The 19231-nt window shown below is 44.7% G+C and overlaps 1 protein-coding gene across 4 annotated transcripts in view; it reads right to left on the reverse strand.

Moving 5' to 3' along the window:
* Positions 1-2449: 2449 nt before the first annotated feature.
* Positions 2450-19231, reverse strand: part of LOC139435969 (golgin subfamily A member 6-like protein 25) — a 30856-nt gene continuing 14074 nt past the window's right edge. The window contains exons 5-6 of one of the 4 annotated variants that reach the window (XM_071207078.1): positions 14184-14288; positions 2450-3032 (exon numbers count right to left, since the gene is read on the reverse strand). In XM_071207078.1, the coding sequence (XP_071063179.1) occupies positions 3008-3032; positions 14184-14288 (130 nt within the window). In that variant the 3' untranslated portion in view covers positions 2450-3007. Of the gene's footprint in view, positions 3033-11623; positions 11694-12337; positions 12533-13596; positions 13707-14183; positions 14289-19231 lie in introns of those variants that run through there. The other 3 variants (XM_071207079.1, XM_071207074.1, XM_071207075.1) reach the window with 3 other exon arrangements.

The raw sequence follows: 19231 nt of genomic DNA on the forward strand, positions 1-19231 counted from the left end.
GCTGAGGTCACGGTCTCATCAGCTCACGCTATGGTCCGTCGGTTCCGCCGGATCTGGGCCTGTGCTCATCGGGCTCTCTTGCGCAGTGCCAGCCGGATGAAGGAGGTGGTGGATCGACGCCGGAGACCTGCTCCACCCTATCGGCCTGGACAAAGAGTTTGGTTAGCTACCAAGAACTTACCCCTCCACGTCATGTCGAGAAAGCTAGCGCCAAGGTTTGTTGGTCCATTCCCGATATCGAAGATCATAAACCCGGTGTCTGTGCAGTTACGTCAATTGTAAGGAAATATTTGTATGTATGCATGTTAGTAAAGGATCAAGATGCTTAAAAAGGGAAAATGATTTGGGTGAAAAAACTGTGAACTGTGTTTGGGGCCTGTGAACATTTGGTTTTGTGAGGACAAAAGGAAGAGGGGGAAGGTGTGGAGTTAACATACAGTCATCTCAGATCCCTGTGATAAGGAAGCTGAGCCACTGGGATTGGGGAATTTATGTGAGCTGTTGATACTAGTTTGGGCAGCCAATCACTGGTCTGGAAGGGGGGCGCAGATAACTCCTCCTTCTGGTTAGCGAAGTATTTAGACAGGAACTCCCAGCAGGGCCTCCCTCTCTCTCCTCTCGCTGGCACAGGTAAGTATGGGATCCCACAGATAAACTGTATTTAATTTGTACTGTACTTGATTGTATTGCATTGTATATTACCATTAAAATGGATTATTGTTAAACGGTTACTTGTGTGTTCTGGGTTTCCTTCCTGTAAGATAATGGCTTGTGTAGGGACGCGAGGAGATTTTTGGAAATGCGGCCAAGTTAACATTTAAATCTCCTAACAAATGGTGACTCGACGCTGAATAAACATGAGCTGTGGAAGGATTCAGAGGACCACACTGGGTCGGGAACAAGCACTTTTAGACGCCTCGGACAATAGCAGGGCCCTGTAGGATTGTCTGTAGGCGTTTCAGAGTGTTTTTGAAGTTTGAATGGAGTATACAATGCATATTTTTTACCATGTTAGGAAAGTTATATATAACACGTGAACGTTGATCGCCAGGTATAGAGAGTCCTGCGTAACAAGAAATAAAAGCAGTTTGCGTGGATCTCAGGTATTTTAGTCCTGAAGTGGCGTAGGAGCGGTGCAGTTCGTGGGATGTAGGTGTGAGTCTTACACGACGAAACCTGGATGATCGATATTTCAGATCGATCCGCCGTTTATAACTGGGGGTAAATAAGAGTCCAAGACCAAATAAGCGAAAGTGTCAGCGGACTTTTATCTGTTAAATCCTTGGGAGAGAGCGCTAACGTCACCTACATTGTGACGAGACCGGCTCCCGTTTCCCTTGTCTATAAAAATTAATTTGAAAGGCTGACGTAAACATAACGTTGATCGCAAGGTAGGCAGAGAGTCCTGCGTGACGACATATGAAGCACGTTATCAAGCCGGACAAACTGTACGGGGAATAAATCTGTGTGATTTTTACCTGAATAACCTGTATGAGCATTGTCTATGGATATCAGACATTGAGTCAGAAGAGTGAAGCTCATTTGTGCTCTGCTGCTGCCATCTAGTGGCTGAAAGGGGGGGAAGCACGTTAATTAAGTCAGATAAATAAAAGCGAAGTCAATATATTGCGTATATTTAACTAAATGAGCTGTCTGTGGGTTGTCATTGTTGATTAGTACAGACCTTGTTTTATGTTGGTAAATGTAATGATACAAAAGCAAGCTGTTCATCACAATTGTATTTTTAGGTTATGAATAAGACAAAAAGTAGTGGCCTAAGGGATAAGCAGAAAGGTTTTTGAACGCTTGTCAGTTATGACAGGGCGTTTAGGTTTTCAATGTGCGCCATCACGTTAAAACAGGATTGGTGGCATTTTCAGTTCATTGCTTGCTTCCACACGCCTTCCCCCTCCTTGTCTCTTTCACGACTATAGTTAATGCATTAGAACGATTGTCAACTTGCCGTGTTTCTAGGAATCGGACTCGCTGTTTCGGAGCGGCCTTTCAAAATAAAAGCCAAAGGCCACTGTTCGCCAGAGAGGCCTTCACAATAAAACAGTAATTAGCTTAACAATATATTTAACTTATCTTGCGTCTTTAAATATTGATTTTAATTCATTACAGATCTAACCTGCTTGTAACACAACTTTGATCAAAAATAATAGGATAAGCAAGTGGTTAAAGGGGGTTTCCTGTCTGGCTCATTTGATTTAGAACTGAAGTAAGGGAGAATAGTGTTTTATGAGTCATTCCTCATGGTTTATAAAGATAAATCATCAGTTTGTCTGGACTTTGATATAGAGATAGGATCATGGTGGAGAAGGAAGACCTTTTTTGGTTTCAAACTAAAGAAGAGTTTAAGGATGAAGTAAGCAGGACTTCAACTGGCCAAAAGACATTTTAAAGTTTAATATTCTTGGTTAGCAAACAAGACATCTGATTATTATGTCACACATGATAATCTTGCTATAGAAACTAGCTTAAAATATTGGAGAAAATATGTAGATGTTCTTTCGTAGTGTGTGGAATATGTGATGCTGGAAACATGTACGTTTTTCAATGTATAGGAGAAAATGGTTTCCTGAAAGAGTTATGTTGGGTACATATGTAGCAATGGATGAAACAATTTTTAGAGTGAGTTTTTGTAATATCATTTGTAGACATCAATTAGGTTGTTTAGATGGCATTTAACAATTAAGACAGATAGTATGATTACAAAGAGTCAGAGTGGAAAGGGTTGGATTTATTTAACCTCAGTGTGCTAGATTTTTTATAGGTAATGCGTCCCGAGACCTGGACTCCCCCTCTGAGTTAGAAAAGGCTACGATCCCGACCCTCCAAGCAGACAAAAGACCTAACCCAACAGGAAACTCCTCCTTCTCCATCGAACAGACAGAGAACCAGAGCTGAAACGACAACAACAAGACTGCAGCCAGAACTATCTCCACCTGTGGCATCCAGAACCAGACAGCATGCTGACGGGCAGAAATCTACGCTCATCAGTCCCTCAGACAGGACCATGAAGTTCCAAGCTGAGCACAAGAGCAAAGTGTGGGAGATGAGAGCAGAATCTGCCCTCCATAAAAACAGCAGAGAGACTGTAAAGGAGGGGATAAAATGCAAAGCAGTGCAAGATGGGGCATGCAGAGGTAACTGGGCCAATGGCTGACAGCGGATGAAGTTACAGCTGATGGACTGAAGAGAACACAGAATCAGAGGAGTTGGCATGGTCGATTTGAAGTGAGGAGGCCGGGGTCACGGCTTGAGAAAACCAGAGGAGGAGAAAAGGAAAACGGGAATGAATTTGTATAGACGGAGGATGCTGGCCTGTGCTGGAACATCAAAGTCTCTGCAGAGCACGACACATGGCCAAAAAGACGGAGACCAACTGACCGACAGGGTAACTTGGGAAGGCACTGTCAATGACTGACTCTGCGGTGAACCTGACCAAACCTGACTTTACAACCTGACAGTGTGAGTGTGTGTATGTCTGCACCTGATCAGTGCAACTGCATGATTTAAAACGATGACTAATCAAGCATGTTTTGGACTAACACATTATTTTTGTGTGATAATAATGTGTGAAATGAGAGGTTTCCTAACATTGCACAAAAGGGGAAACCGTATCTAATCTGCTTCATGATGTTTCACTCCCACAGGAGGTGGCGGTTTGAAGAATGTGAAACTCAAACTATGAAATTTGGAATTCTGTTTCTTTTAGGACTGAATGATGGAGAGAAACACTCTCAAGTGTTTACTGGGAAAAATGTTTGGTATTGTCTTATAATCCATTATGACCTGAAGGTTTTCTTCCCATACAGGTTTTTGTTTACACATGAGAGAATGTGTAAAAAAGGGGGAGTGTAAACTTTACAATGTACATTTTTCATTTAGGGACTGAAAGGAACCTGCTGCCCAACTCCATTGTTCAATCTGACCATTGATTGACAGTTTTAGAATTGACCTGCTCCATATTTGGGGATAAGAGGCTGTTTGGTGAATGTTGACATGTCTCTAGTATTGATTGAGTTATAGCAGGTAACACAGGTAGAGAATCAGTGGCCAAGGGGCTGCCAGAGAGATGTAAGTCCAGAATGAAATACTGGAGAGGCTGACCGGTGAGTAATGTGTCAACTAATGTTTCAACAGGTATTAAAGTAACTGAGGTTTGAAATGTAGAAAGAACATATTTACAGTTAAGCTAAAACATAGTAATGTAATGAGACACAATGTAATTTGGACAACATCATGTAACTAGTCTGGTAAAGAAGTAAAAGCCATAGACTTTATTGTTTAGGTCATTATGGGGATATACATTTCATCTACATTTAGAAAGACATTTGATGACAGTTGGTGGGAATTCTGTATTCATTTTTTCAGCGGGATAATATCTAAGCACTGACGGGTAGAAGCAGTATCACCAGGAAGCCATTCACTTTGTTAGTATTGTGATTTTGGTTGTTTTTGAATCCATAAGATTAGTGTGTTTCTTTACCAGAAACATTAACAGTTCAAATCATATTTTTAGATTTTTAATGGGATCTCAGGGATTTCATTTAAAAATAAATACAGATGCTTGTCAGAAATTCAGAGCTATTGAAATATGTTATTTAGTTTACCTAAAGATGTTGGGGTTCTTATTTAGTGGGCACAGTCCAAGATTCTGAAGCAGCACAATTAATTTAGAAAACCTGTGCACACACGTCTGTTGTTTTAAGACACCCCACCAACAGGCTCCAAGTTGCCACGCACTGGTGGGTTAAACAGCCAAGGGCCCCAGAGCCCGGAGCGTAGGCTTGAGGGATTTGTATCAGATTTCTCCACACAGGTTGCTGACGCCGAAAGAGGGACCCGAGACGCAGGAGGCTGACTGTCAACCCCAGGCTCTCCGGCCCCGACCGAGTGACCCAGAGGACATCCCATGCCGTCCGCCTACAAGGAAAGGGGGACAACTGGTACCACGGGAGCCAGTGTGCGGCGGGGAAAACACCTGCGAGGACCCTAGACGACATCAGGACAGATCTGGCTCTCGTCATGGAGGTCGACTCGGAGGCTGTCATCAGCGGATTGGGGGAGAAGGACCTCGAGGACATCCATCATCCATCCAGCAGTCGTCCCGGGAGGCATCATCATCGGACCGGAGAAGGAAGATCGGGAGGACATCTATTCAGCATCAGCACAGAAGCCGCCGTCAGCGGATCAGAGGGGACAAAGACACGGCAAGCCAGGATGGCACAGGGGACTCCACTCTCCGCTGAAACAGGAGTGTGGGTTAAGTGCAACAAGACGGTGTATGGAGCCAGCCAGGCCTGCCAAGCTATGGGCAGCCTCTACCATGACAGCTGCTTCACCTGCAGCGCCTGTAGTCGAAGGCTGAGAGGAAAGGCGTTCTACTATGACGCAGGAAGAGTTTTCTGTGAAGAGGACTTTCTGTACTCTGGGTTCCAGCAGTCTGCAGACAAGTGCAACGCAGGTGGACATCTAATCATGGACATGCAGGCCGGCAGGCCCTGGGGAAGTCTTACCGCCCCGGTTGCTTCCGCTGCGTCATCTGCAACGAGAGCCTGGACGGAGTGCCCTTCACTGTGGACACTGAGAATAAAAAGTATGGAGACTCAGCAGACAAGGATGCAGTTTTTTGCAAGTGCCTTGTGTAAATTGCACTCTCTTTTTTAAGAGTGCAAAAGAGGGAATTGTAAGGAAATATTTGTATGTATGCATGTTAGTAAAGGATCAAGATGCTTAAAAAGGGGAAATGATTTGGGTGAGAAAACTGTGAACTGTGTTTGGGGCCTGTGAACATTTGGTTTTGTGAGGACAAAAGGAAGAGGGGGAAGGTGTGGAGTTAACATACAGTCATCTCAGATCCCTGTGATAAGGAAGCTGAGCCACTGGGATTGGGGAATTTATGTGAGCTGTTGATACTAGTTTGGGCAGCCAATCACTGGTCTGGAAGGGGGGCGCAGATAACTCCTCCTTCTGGTTAGCGAAGTATTTAGACAGGAACTCCCAGCAGGGCCTCCCTCTCTCTCCTCTCGCTGGCACAGGTAAGTATGGGATCCCACAGATAAACTGTATTTAATTTGTACTGTACTTGATTGTATTGCATTGTATATTACCATTAAAATGGATTATTGTTAAACGGTTACTTGTGTGTTCTGGGTTTCCTTCCTGTAAGATAATGGCTTGTGTAGGGACGCGAGGAGATTTTTGGAAATGCGGCCAAGTTAACATTTAAATCTCCTAACACTATCCAGGTCATTAAAGATCCATCCAACGTTTCATGTCGGCAAGATCAAGCCGGTCAGGGAGAGCTCATTGGTACCCGCCTCTAAACCCCCTCCACCCCCCCAGATGGTAGAAGGAGGCCCCGTCTACACTGTAAAGAGACTGCTGGCAGTTCGTAAGCGAGGGCGAGGAAGACAATTCCTTGTGGACTGGGATGGGTACGGTCTAGAAGAAAGAGCATGGATCCCAGCGAGTTTCATTGTTGATCCGGCCATGATTAAAGATTTTGATCGGGATCACCCAGAAGTTCCTGGGACGTCAGGAGCCGTCCCTAGAGGGGGGGGTACTGTAACATCCCGTCATGTCTGCTAAATTGTTCATGTCATGTTAATCAGGTTCATGTTATTGTTTCACGTTTAGTTCATAGCCCAGGTTAGATTTATGTTTAGTCAAATCTTTTTGTTCACCTGTCTAGTCCTGTCATTGCACTTCCTGTTTTATTTTGTACTTACCTCTGGTCTCATTTCAGGTCCCTTTACTTCCTCCCTTTGTGTGTTTTCCCGCCATCGTCAGTGTCTGCCCCGCCCCTGATTGTTTCCACCTGTTCCCCCTTACCTCATGTATAAATAGTCCTGTCTCCCTTTGTCCTGTGCCAGTTCGTCTTGTGCCTTGTGCCATTTAGAGAGCCAGCTTGTCTCGCCAAGAGATTATTGTATTTTGTGACCATAGTCAAGTTTATTTAGTTTGTAATTTGCTTTGCTACGTTTTGCCTCTTAGGAGTGATTTTTTGTTTGAACTTTATACTTTTCCAAAGTAAAGACTATTTTGAACAAACTTTCTTTTGAGTCGTGCGTTTGAGTCCAAGTGTCTGTAAGGTTCCTAACACATTGTGTTTCATGGCAAGTGATCTGTCGCCATGGCAACGGCATATGATAACACCCCAAAAATACTCTTAAATGTCTTGAGGAATACATAATTATATAACATGAGAAGTGTGTGGCTGTTTGGACCATATTCACTGGAGTTATGAGAAAACCGTGTTTCATGGAGAGCATTGTGTTGCTATAGCAATGGCATTCGACGAAATCTCAAAACTGACACGTATAGGACGTAGAGTCCCCTGTCAAGCCCTCTCTCAAGCCTCCGCTCAAGCCTCCTCGTGTCGAGTCCCCTCTCACGTCCCCTCTCCAGTCCCTACTCAAGTCCCTACTCAAGTCCCTTCTCTAGCCCCTACTCAAGTCCCTACTCAAGTCCCAACTCCATGTCCTGTCCCGTTGGGGGTCCCGCCGACTACTCTTCTGCCGGGGGTCCTGCCAACCCTATGTCCTGTCCCGTTGGGGGTCCCGCCGACTACTCTTCTGCCGGGGGTCCTGCCAACCCTATGTCCTGTGCCGTTGGAGGTCCCACCAACTACTCTTCTGCAGGGGTTCCTGCCAACCCTATGTCCTGTGCCGTTGGAGGCCCTGCCGACACCTGTTTCGTCGGGGGTCCTGCCAACTCCATGTCCTGTGTTGTTGGGGGTTCCGCTGAGAGTCCTGCCAACTCCATGTCCTGTTCCGTTGGAGGTCCCGCCGTCACCTGTCTCGCCGGGGGTCCTGCCAACTCCTTGTCCTCTTCCGTGGGGGATCCTACTGACACCTGTCCCGCCAGGGGTCCTGCCTACTCCTTGCCCTGTTGCGTTGGTGGTCCAATCGACACCAGCCCTTGCTCCATCCGGGGTCCGGCCGCCTGTCCCACCGGCTCCGGTTCCTGTCCGGCCGACACCGGGTCCTGCCCGGCCTCCGGAGCTGTCCCATCAGCACCTACCTGCCCGTCCTCCGGAGTTGTCCCGTCGCCGCCTTCTTGCCTGTCCTTGTGCCCGGCCCCCTGAGTTCCCCAGCCGCGGTCTTCGCTCTCGAGCCCGGCCCCCTGAGAGCCGCGGTCTTCGCCCTCGAGCCCGGCCCCCTGAGTGCCGCGGTCTTCACCCTCTAGCCCGGCGCCCTGACTTTCCCGGCCGCGGCCCTCGCCCTCGGGCCCGGCCCCCTGACTCTTCCAGCCACTGCCTTCGCCCTCATGCTCGGCCCCCTGAGTTCGCCCGCTGTGGTCTTTGCCCCTTTATGCACTCTGCCTTGCCCCCGGGCAGTCCGCCCGAGACCCCCACAATGAACTCTGCCTTGCCCCCGGGCCGTCTGCCTGAGACCTCCTCCTCAAACTCTGCCTTGCCCCCGGGCCGTCCGCCCGAGACCCCCTCCATGAACTCTGCCTTGCCCCCGGGCCGTGAGCCAAACCCCTGGACTTGTTCCCTCTCAGAGACCGCTGAGCCATGCCCGGTTGCTATTACCGGATAGCTCTCAGGCCCTTGCGGTTTTTATTGACTCTGGTTCAGATGCCAGTATTATGGACGAAGATCTCATGCTGCAGTTGGGAATAGACCGGGTTCCCTTACCTCGCCCAGCTCCAGCCAGCGCCTTAGACAGTCACCTGCTGGGGACAGTGACTCATCAGACTGTACCCATTCACATGCTCCTGTCCAGGAACCATCATGAAACTATTCAATTTCCCCATATCCCACTTATCCTGGGTTACCCATGGCTCCGCTGCCACAACCCTAACATTGACTGGGAGACGGGAGCCATTTTAGGGTGGAGCCCCTCTTGTCATCAGATCTGCCTGAAACAGGCTGCCATGCCTCAGCGTTCGGTGGACTCCAGCCGAGCTCCGGATGTTACAGGGGTTCCACCGGAATATCAAGGGTCGGTTGTACTCCCTGTCTGCTCCGGAATGGGGGGCCATGGAGACTTATATTAATAACTCTCTGGCGGATGGGATTATTCACCCCTCCTCATCACCCGCAGGAGCGGGGTTCTTCTTTGTGAAGAAGAAAGACAAGACCCTGAGGCCCTGTATCGACTTTCGAGGCCTAAATGACATTACGATAAAAAATCGCTATCCACTGCCTCTCATCTCCTCCGCATTCGAGTTGCTGCAGGGAGCAACCATATTCACCAAGCTGGTTGAAACGCGTACCACTTGGTAAGTATTGCGAGGGGGGTAAGTGGAAGACCGCCTTTAACACCGCCTCGGGTCACTACGAGTATCTGGTGATGCCTTTTGGACTTAACTACGCCCCTGCAGTGTTCCAGGCATTGGTAAATGATGTCCTCTGTGACATGTTGGACCGGCACGTGTTTGTTTACTTGGATGACATCCTGTTATTTTCCAAGAATCAGAAGGAACACGTGCACCACGTCCAGGCGGTTCTACAGATATTGCTGCAGAACTCGCTGTTTGTTAAAACTGAGAAGTGTGAGTTTCACACCTCCTCTGTCTCTTTTCTGGGATACATTGTGGGACAAGGGAGCATTCAGATGGACCCCTCCAAGGAAGCTGCAGCCACTTCCTGGCCGGTTCCAGACTCCCGGAAGCGGCTACTACAGTTCCTGGGATTTGCCAACTTCTACCGGAGGTTCATTCTTGGATACAGCACCTTGGCCGTTCCACTCATAGCCCTGGGGCCTCATTTATAAAGCCTTGCGCAGGATTCACGTGGGAAGGTGACTTATGTAGGACAAAGCAAATAAATACGCACAAATATTACTGGGTGACTGCTGATCGCTCCCTCCGCCTGGGAGAGAGCATCCCCGCGCCATGGAATTTCCCACGGTCTGCCTGATAGCATACACTGAAGGCATGGAAACCAGGACGTGCTACGGGGCTATTAGGACCACTGACAGCCACTCCTCCTGCACTCAGTCCAGGAACCGAGGGATCAGCGGGACTGGTGGGAAAGCATATAGAAACATCCTGGGCCATGGCCGATGTGCGAACGCTAGGGGTGTAACGGTATACGTACCCGTACCAAAATTATTCGGTACGGGCCCTTCGGTTCGGTACACATGTGTACCGAAGTGTACCGAACGAATATAACGTTAAACGGAAATTTTTTAGAACGTGAACAACTTTTTGGAAGTAATCTCAGGTGCTGCGTCGCAGTCGAGTAATTTGCTCGCATTGGGTTCAACGCGTCATAGAGCGACCAAGTCATTTCATTGGACGAGAGGCATAGTATGAGAGCTGATCACAGGGATGTGTTCAAATTTAGTCAGTAATTTGAGGAAATGGCGAACGCAGATAAGGTTGAGCTCGAAAATCCTCCAGCATCATTGAAGTCTCCGGTTTGGGAACATTTTGGTTTCGCAGTTACGTACTAGGATGACGGACAAAGACAGGTGGACCGAACCAAAGCTGTTTGTCGCCATTGTTCAACTAAAATTGGTTACGCGGCTGGCAATACATCAAACTTGCACACTCATTTGAAAAGGCATCACCCGAACGTGAATATCACCAGTACCAAAAGAAAAAAGACTGAAGTGCAAACCCAACTCCCACTAGCATTTAAGCCTCCACCACTCGCAAAAAGTTCAGACCGAGCCAAAGCTATTACAAATGCCAAATATCCTTTGTTGCCATGTTAGCAAAGCGGTACCTGGCTGTATCTGCTAGCTCTGTCCCTAGCGAGAGGGTGTTCTCCACAACAGGAGACATTGTTAGTGCCAGCAGATCTGCCCTTTCGGCAAGCAAATTGGACAAGTTAATTTTTCTTTAAAAAAACATGAAAATACAATGACAAGCAAGTCATAATGTCAAACTGGCTGCTTAGATGTTAGTACAGTACAGTTCATATACAGATTATTTCAGTTCATCGAAATGCTGCACCTTAATGTTTATTTTATTATATTTTGTATTTATTTGAGTGAATATTCAGTTTAATAATAATTAAAAACCCAAAACTAATGAAGCTTATGCAGTGCGCCCTGCTGCCTACTAACCGACAGGTTTGAGGCAGCCGGCTTGAATGGCGAGCCCTGCTGCCTATTAACCTGTTAAGCACTGAGCCTGTTTTTTCAGGTCTCAGGCTTGAAAATGACATTTCCAGAACAAATGACCATAACTACACTTCTAAAAGGGGAAAATTAATAATCTTTTTTCTCAAAGTAATGATAAACCTGTGAGTTGGATGTAGAAAAGTCAGAATCAATATAGGTGTATTTTATTTTAAAGAAAATTCAGATTGAACATAGTAAAAAACTGTAAATTATAGTGTCCGTCCAAAAATTGTTTTTTACTTATAGTGAAAACTACCCTTGGATGATGGTAAGGTAGACTATAAGCTTTAGGAATCCAAAGTACAACATATAATAAGTACCCTGTATCAAGATTGATGCAAAACAAGTGACATGTGACCTTTTTAGAGAGGTTTAGTAAAAAGAACTCCACCTCTGAGGTGATTTGGGTGGAAATGGCCGTTTTTACCGTTTCTCTGGAACCCATTGGTCGATTTTGGTGATTGACATCTCCTTTTGAGCGTTAGAGCCAATAGAATGGAAGGGGGATTTCCACATACACACACACTCCTTACCATTGAGAAATGAGAGCTATGCGCACACAGTTTTGCATGAGAGCGAACCTATCTCTCGCTCTGACATCTGGAAACGGAAAAGCAGGTTTATTGCTTATGGATTATCAGAAATCCTTTCAAAGGGACACAGACACATTGGATTAACCTATGGATTAACTTCAGCAGCGTTTTTATCGGAGAGAGGAGAGAGAGGAGGGAGAGAGGAGGGAGAGAGGAGAGAGAGAGGAGGGAGAGAGGATGGAGAGAGGAGGAGAGAGGAGAGAGGAGGGAGGAGAGGAGGGAGAGAGGAGGGAGAGAGGGGAGAGAGAGGAGAGAGAGAGAGGAGGGAGAGAGGATGGAGAGAGGATGGAGAGGAGGGAGAGAGAGGAGGGAGAGAGGAGGGAGAGAGTAGGGAGAGAGGGGGGAGAGATGAGGGGGAGAGGAGAGAGAGAGGAGAGAGAGAGGAGGGAGAGAGGATGGAGAGAGGATGGAGAGGAGAGAGAGAGGAGAGAGAGAGGATGGAGAGAGGAGAGAGAGAGGAGGGGAGAGGAGGGAGAGAGGAGAGAGAGAGGAGGGAGAGAGGAGGGGAGAGGAGGGAGAGTAGTAGTAGTATAGTATAATTTGTTTATTTGTCCCCGTGGGGAAAATGGGTTGCAGCACATCACAAAGGCATTTAAAAAGATAATACATACGTCACTGATAACAACATAGACACAGATTAAAACGAACAGACATAAAAAGAAAAACAGATCGGCAGACATAACAATCTCAATTATCTTTTAAATTGACAAACATCATATGTGTAATTCGTAGCACAATTCAAACGGGTTCGAAAGATAATCTTTCTCTCTCCATTGACTTCAATACATAATTTTTTCGAAATAAGGTCCCATAGAGGTCCACCGGAAGGGGAGGGACTTTGCCACTCTATAAGAAAACAACAGATATCGGCAGACATAACAATCTCATTTGCAAAAAGGGGAGTTTGATGACTTGTGGGACGAAAGACAGCCTAGATATGTTCTTTTTTTAACAGAGGAGCACGATATCTCCGCCCGGATGGCAACAGTTCAAAGTAAGAGGCAAGTGGGTGCCTCAGGTCACCGTCACTCACAATATTGTGTGTCAATTTTAAAACTCTGTCCTCGTATAAGCATTCTATATTAGCAAATGAGATTCCTGTCAATTTACTGGACTATGTTATGGCCTTCCTGACTGACTTTTTCTGTGCCTCAGTGGCGTTGCCGAACCAGCATATAATGCCGAAGGAGAGCACACTTTCAATAAAAGCATGATAAAACATCTTAACCATTCTGTTGCCGACATAAAAAGACAATAATTTTCGTAAAAAAACATTCTTTGTTGAGACTTGGCACTTACTTTCTCAGACCAAACATCCCATCTGAGCTTGTGGTCAAGCACGACACCAAGATACTTGTACTCAGTGACACATTGAATGGGCTCGCTATTTAAAAGAGTAGGGTTGGGGGATTGTGCTATTCTAAAATCAATTTCCATCTCCTTTGTTTTTGAGGTGTTTAGAAGCAGGTTTGACTTCTCACACCAGTTAATAAAGAAGTCAAGGACAGGCCCATGCTCCTCTTCCTCATCAAATAGGAGGCTGACCAGGGCCGTATCATCTGCATACTTAATAAAGTGCCTGTTGGGAAAAGTGCTAATGCAGGAGTTGGTGTATAAAATAAATAAAAGAGAGGATAAGACACATCCCTGGGGTGAGCCCAGGTATTGTGTCAGAAAGTGCCAGAGAGGAGAGAGAGAGGAGGGAGAGAGGAGAGAGAGAGGAGAGAGAGGAGGGGAGAGAGGAGATGTCTTAATGTTGCCCTCAAAGAGCACCAGATTGATGCATTTAACTCCAAAATGCCCCTGGACCCCCTTACAGGATGTGAGGTCCACCCCCAATTAAAACACGTTCACATGGATAGGATACTTAATACATTTGTACACTTTTTATAGATATTTGGGGAATATATGTGTTTATTATAGAGACTATGAATTGATTATTTATATTTAGAATTGGGTTGTACACAAGCAAATACAAGATTATCACCATAACCAAGGAGTCATCTGGTGGAGAAGCAGACTGTACACATATAATTAGAGATGGGAGGAATATTCAGATCTTGTACTTAAGTAAAAGAAGAAGTACCAGAGTGTAGGAATACTCTGTTACAAGTAAAGGTCCTGCATTCAAAACGTCGCTCAAGAAAAGGTACAAAAGTATTGGCATCAAAATATACTTAAAATACCAAAAGTAAAGTACTTATTATGCAGATTTCACAATATATACCATTTGTTTAGATTATAATGATTCATGTATTAATGTGTTTATCAAAGCTGGTAAAGGTGCAGCTAGTTTTAATTACGTATAGTATATTGAATTTTACTCCAGGCGTAACTAAAGTCTTATTTAAGTATTGATAAAATGTCACATAATTAATCAAATTCTGTAAGTAAGTAAAAGTAATAAACATACCCTCCACTGTCCTGCTGTTATTACCTCAGAGCTCAGACTGTATTATTACAGCAGCAACACAACAGAAGGTATTGATGTCCTTACCTCGGGGACACCTGGATGTCCTCCATGTTGATCATGTCTTCTGTGTTATCCATTCCTTCTGGGTTTTCTGCTATCTTTGCTTCTTCCTCCCCTGGATCTTCACCTCTAAAGCAAGGAGCAAAAAAGAGAGATCAGGATAAGGGATTAAAACGTGTTTTTCTACAACGAGGTGAAGGGAGAGTCCTCTCCTGTCAGACTGAGAGGCTCTGATACAGCTCAGGTGTGTTGGGATAGTTAACTTTACTCTGAGTTATCTCAGTGTTTCTCAAACGTTTTGGTCAATATCTATGTAAAACAATATTTCCTAGGCTCAACTTAATATAAGTTTTAGTCATAAAAAAATAAGGTATGAAATCATTATAATTTAATCTATAGGACAGTCAACTAAAAATATAGTTTAAACGTGGGAATGATTAGTCAAATATGCCCAAATAAAAAGAAAAAATACTAACTAAGTAAAATAAGCTAAGATAAACTTAAAAACAAGTTTACTTCTGCTTCCCAGAGGAGCAGGGGGAGAGGAGGGAGAGAGGAGGGAGAGAGGGGGGAGAGAGGAGGGAGGAGAGAGAAGGGAGAGAGGAGGGGGAGAGGAGAGAGAGGAGGGAGAGAGGAGAGAGAGAGGATGAAGAGGAGGGAGAGAGGAGAGAGAGAGAGAGAGAGAGAGAGAGGAGGGAGAGAGAGAGAGGAGGGAGAGAGGAGGGAGAGTAGTAGTAGTAGTATAGTATAATTTGTTTATTTGTCCCCGAGGGGAAAATGGGTTGCAGCACATCACAAAGGCATTTAAAAAGATAATACATACGTCACTGATAACAACATAGACACAGATTAAAACGAACAGACATAAAAAAACAACAGATATCGGCAGACATAACAATCTCATTTGCAAAAAGGGGGGGGGGGGACAATGCCAGACCAGCTGGGTAAACAGTGCGTCCTAGCCATCATTGGTTCAGGAGTTTGATGGCTTGTGGGACGAAAGACAGCCTAGATCTGTTCTTTTTTTGACTGAGGGGCACGATATCTCTGCCCAGATGGCAACAGTTCAAAGTAAGAGGCAAGTGGGTGCCTCAGGTCACCGTCACTCACAATATTGTGTGCCAATTTTAAAACTCTGTCCTCGTCATAGGCGGCGCGTGAGGCTCAGGTTTGGGAAGGCTCCGGCGTCTATAGAAAAGAGATCAACTCAGTGAAAGCACCGCCTGCTGACTGATCAGAGCTCAGTGTGCGGAGTTTAAATCTATCAAGTCATATTACAGGTAGGGCTGAACGATTAATCGATTTTAAATCGAAATCGCGATTTTAAATCAAATCAAATCGCAAAGCCTGCGATTTTTTTTAACATATTTTTTTTTTTTACAACTTTTTTTTTTTTTTTTTCGTGTGTCAGTCATCCACACCAATCAGAAGTGCTGTGCTCCACATGTACCAGCCATTTTTAATCAATCAGAAGCGGCCCATGATAGAAGGTGATAGACAGATTGATCCAATCACCTGCCAAGTGAATTTGAAGGTGCCTGCCCTTTCCAAATGGCTTCCAATGGAGCTTTCCTAGATGGTTTGGTGAAACAAACCATCTGAGTCAGGTTAGTAATGCTCCATCACATGTTTCTATTACGGCCCGTCCACACTACAGCGTCGACAGCGTCGACAGCGTCGACAGCGTCGAAAACTCCAATCTGCCCATTCACTTTCAATGGGGTGACGTCACGTTGCCTCGCTTTTTCGCCGAACTGAATTGTGGGTAGCAGAGCGGTCCGTCTCCGCCGTCTCCGGCGTCAGAAGTTGAACAATGTTCAACTTCTGACGCTGGAGACGCCGGAGTAGCCAGCGCCAGCCAATCAAATCCCATTTCTGAAAATCTGACAGCTGAAGCCGTAGCCAATCAAACCGCGTCTAAGCTGGGAGAGATATCCCGCCGTTCATTTCTATATTTCAAAAAAAGTTGGAGGAGAAACTAACTATCGCCGTAGCAATCACCCGGTTTTGTATGACCAGACCCTCTTCACCTACCGGGATACAAACCGGAGGAACCAGGCATGGAGGGAGGTGGCAGAGACAGTGGGTGAAACTGGTAGGTTTTCGCCTGTTTGGGGAGTTTATATATATATTGCTCCCATAAAATCCCCGGGGTTTTTTGCTTTGTATGTCGGGGGCGGGAGATTCATGTGATTGGTTGTTGGTCGTGTTGCTTGAATAAAATCCCCAAGCTCCAGACACGCCCAGCTCCAAGCTTTTTTTGAAGCTGTAGTGTGGACGCTCCGTTACAGTGAATCTTAAACTGAAGCTTGACTTTAAAGCAACCCAACGGAAGTTTCATGTAAGTTTAGTTTTTTCACTCGTAGCTCGGGCTGCGAGGGTGCTAGAGACGGGAGTACGTTCATACGACCTTCCTAGCCGGAGTTATGGCCGCATTTTATAATAAACTTCCGTTGGGTCGCTTAAAAACAAATATCGCAATTCGAATCGCAATCGCAATATTTGTCAGAAAAATCGCAATTCAATTTTTTCCCAAAATCGCGCAGCCCTAATTACAGGATAAAGGAAATACAGTTTAAACTGCCGTATGCAGAGAAGACGCCGACGTGTCGCACTTATCATTCATATCACATCATCAATCAGATCATCGATCATATAATATCACAATATTTCCTTATCTGAGTCAGCTTCTCGAGCCGTATCTGGCCGTGCAACACTTACATTGTCACATATACTGTATGCAGACATATTATTTTAAGCAACACATTAAGTTGACGAAACACTCAACTCAAATGTAATTAAAGTCAGATCCACTCGTGTCTTAGATGGGGCAGTATCATAAAACTGTTTTCAAACACTCGGTAGTTTATTTTTTAACGAGTTGTTCTGTATTCTCCTTGCAGATGCAACTCTGTGGCTTGTATCCTGGATTATATGTTTAAGTCATGGATGTTTAAAGCTCATATTTGTCTAATATTAGTTTACTTTTCATTAATGAAGTATGACGCTGCGCTGTCAGTACACTTGTCCCTGTTTGTGATTGGTCAAATGTAGCTAACCCCGCCCCTTTCACATGAACGCGTTCTCAGCTGGAGAGAGAAACCCTGGCTTGATTCACCGAGTTGATAACCAGCTTCGTGGACCACTTAGCGAAATCTCATTTGTTAGGGTTAGTTAAGATAACTCAAACATATCCAGGGTCTGTTGAACTGGCTTCGTACAGTGCACAGGTGGTTGCATAGCAGCGCTAATGTCAAAGACACACACATTATACATTATATTTTTATTTTACCAGGATGCAGTGACACAAATATTTGGGAAGGCTTAGCCTTCCCTAGCCTACAGCACCCGCCGCCCCTGGTCCTCGTATAAGCATTCTATATTAGCAAATTAGATTCCTGTCAATTTACTGGACAATGTTATGGCCCATGACTGAATTTTGCCATGCCTCAGTGGCGTTGTTGAACCAGCATATAATACCAAAGGAGAGCACACTTTCAATAAAAGCAGGATAAAACATCTTAACCATTCTGTTGCCGACATAAAAAAAGACAACCATTTTCGTAAAAAAACATTCTTTGTTGAGACTTGGCATTTACTTTCTCAGACCAAACATCCCATCATTTTAGTTTTGATTATATTTCACATCATTATTCCAAATCTGCAAAGCAACTAAAGTATTCAAATAAATGTGTAGTCAAAGTTCAATTAACCTCTGAATTGTTGTGAAGTAGTAAGAAGCAACAAATGTAAACACTCAAGTAAAGCAAGTACCTCAAACTTGTACTTAAGTACAGTATTTGATTACATGTAGGCAATGGCGACTGGTCATTAGGGGCAGCAGAAAGTATTAAAATAATGATTACAACAAAATGCAAAAAATAAATTAAAAAATATATAAAATATATTTTAAGATCATGTTTAATCATCTGATTCGTCTGTACATTGCTGTTTTAGTCTGTGTTCTTCTAATTAGTGTCTACAGTGTGTGCCTATTGAGCTGTTTAGAGCCATGTGGGACAAAACCCGATCCTGCCCCTCCCTCTCCCTGTTTAAGTCAATGGTGACTGTAAAAACTACACTGCGCATGCTCAGAGTATTTTCCTATTTAATGTGTGTGGCAAAAAATAATGACCATAGGGGCAAAGTGCTGCCATCCCCACCATACGTCATCTCACATAATTCAGAGCTGATTGGCTGTAAGTACGTGTGCCGCGAAAAGTGTGGTGTGTGAAGAGGAGGAGAGAGAGCTGCAGTGAGGCGTCCTAAAACCAGGAAGTAAGCTGCGCATGGCTTCCCTCGACAAAAAAGCAACGAGATTTCTCCATAGGATTTTAGAAAATAGCTCAAAATAAGATCTGTGGGAAACGTAGCTGTTAGATAAATGTACGTTTTGTTCAGCCGGATAATATCCACATGTCTCCCCTACTTTTATCACTTTCGAATCATAAATCTATCGATTAGATTAGATTTATGATAGACTTTTGAAACTACAAGAACATAAGGAGGACTTTTACAAAAACATAATAGAGATTTTTGTCCAGAAGGATAGGCAAATGGACGTAATCTTCAAGTCAAGGTAAGACTGCAATTTTATTGAAAATGGGATCTTACTAAGAGAGAACAATTCAATATTTAAATGATAAAATTACATTTTTTGGGTATCCTTCTGTTGAACTGTCTGTTTAAAAGTAATTGAAGCATCAGACAAAAAAAGCTTTTGAAAATAATATTATATTTTGATTTAATATATTTGTAAACCTGAAGAGTCAGTGCCAGTGCCTCACCAGCCATTAACCTCTCTGCAGAAGCTTATAGACATCTGAGTTTTTTGTGCCCCACCACTTTTGTACATATAGAAACGCCACTGCATGTAGGCCTACTTATGAACACCACTACATATAAGGTAGAAGAGTAGCAGCATATCGTTTCACAGATTTCTTCCGAAAATCAATAAACCTGTTTTTAGCATGCATTACCCAGCCTCATTACCCAGTTGAAACAGAACAAGTGAAGATAAAATAACATTATCGTAGTTTACGGCTCAGAGACCGTCTTTATATCCTGTCATT

Source organism: Pseudochaenichthys georgianus, chromosome 3, assembly GCF_902827115.2.
Source record: "Pseudochaenichthys georgianus chromosome 3, fPseGeo1.2, whole genome shotgun sequence".
Classification (NCBI taxonomy): domain Eukaryota; kingdom Metazoa; phylum Chordata; class Actinopteri; order Perciformes; family Channichthyidae; genus Pseudochaenichthys; species Pseudochaenichthys georgianus.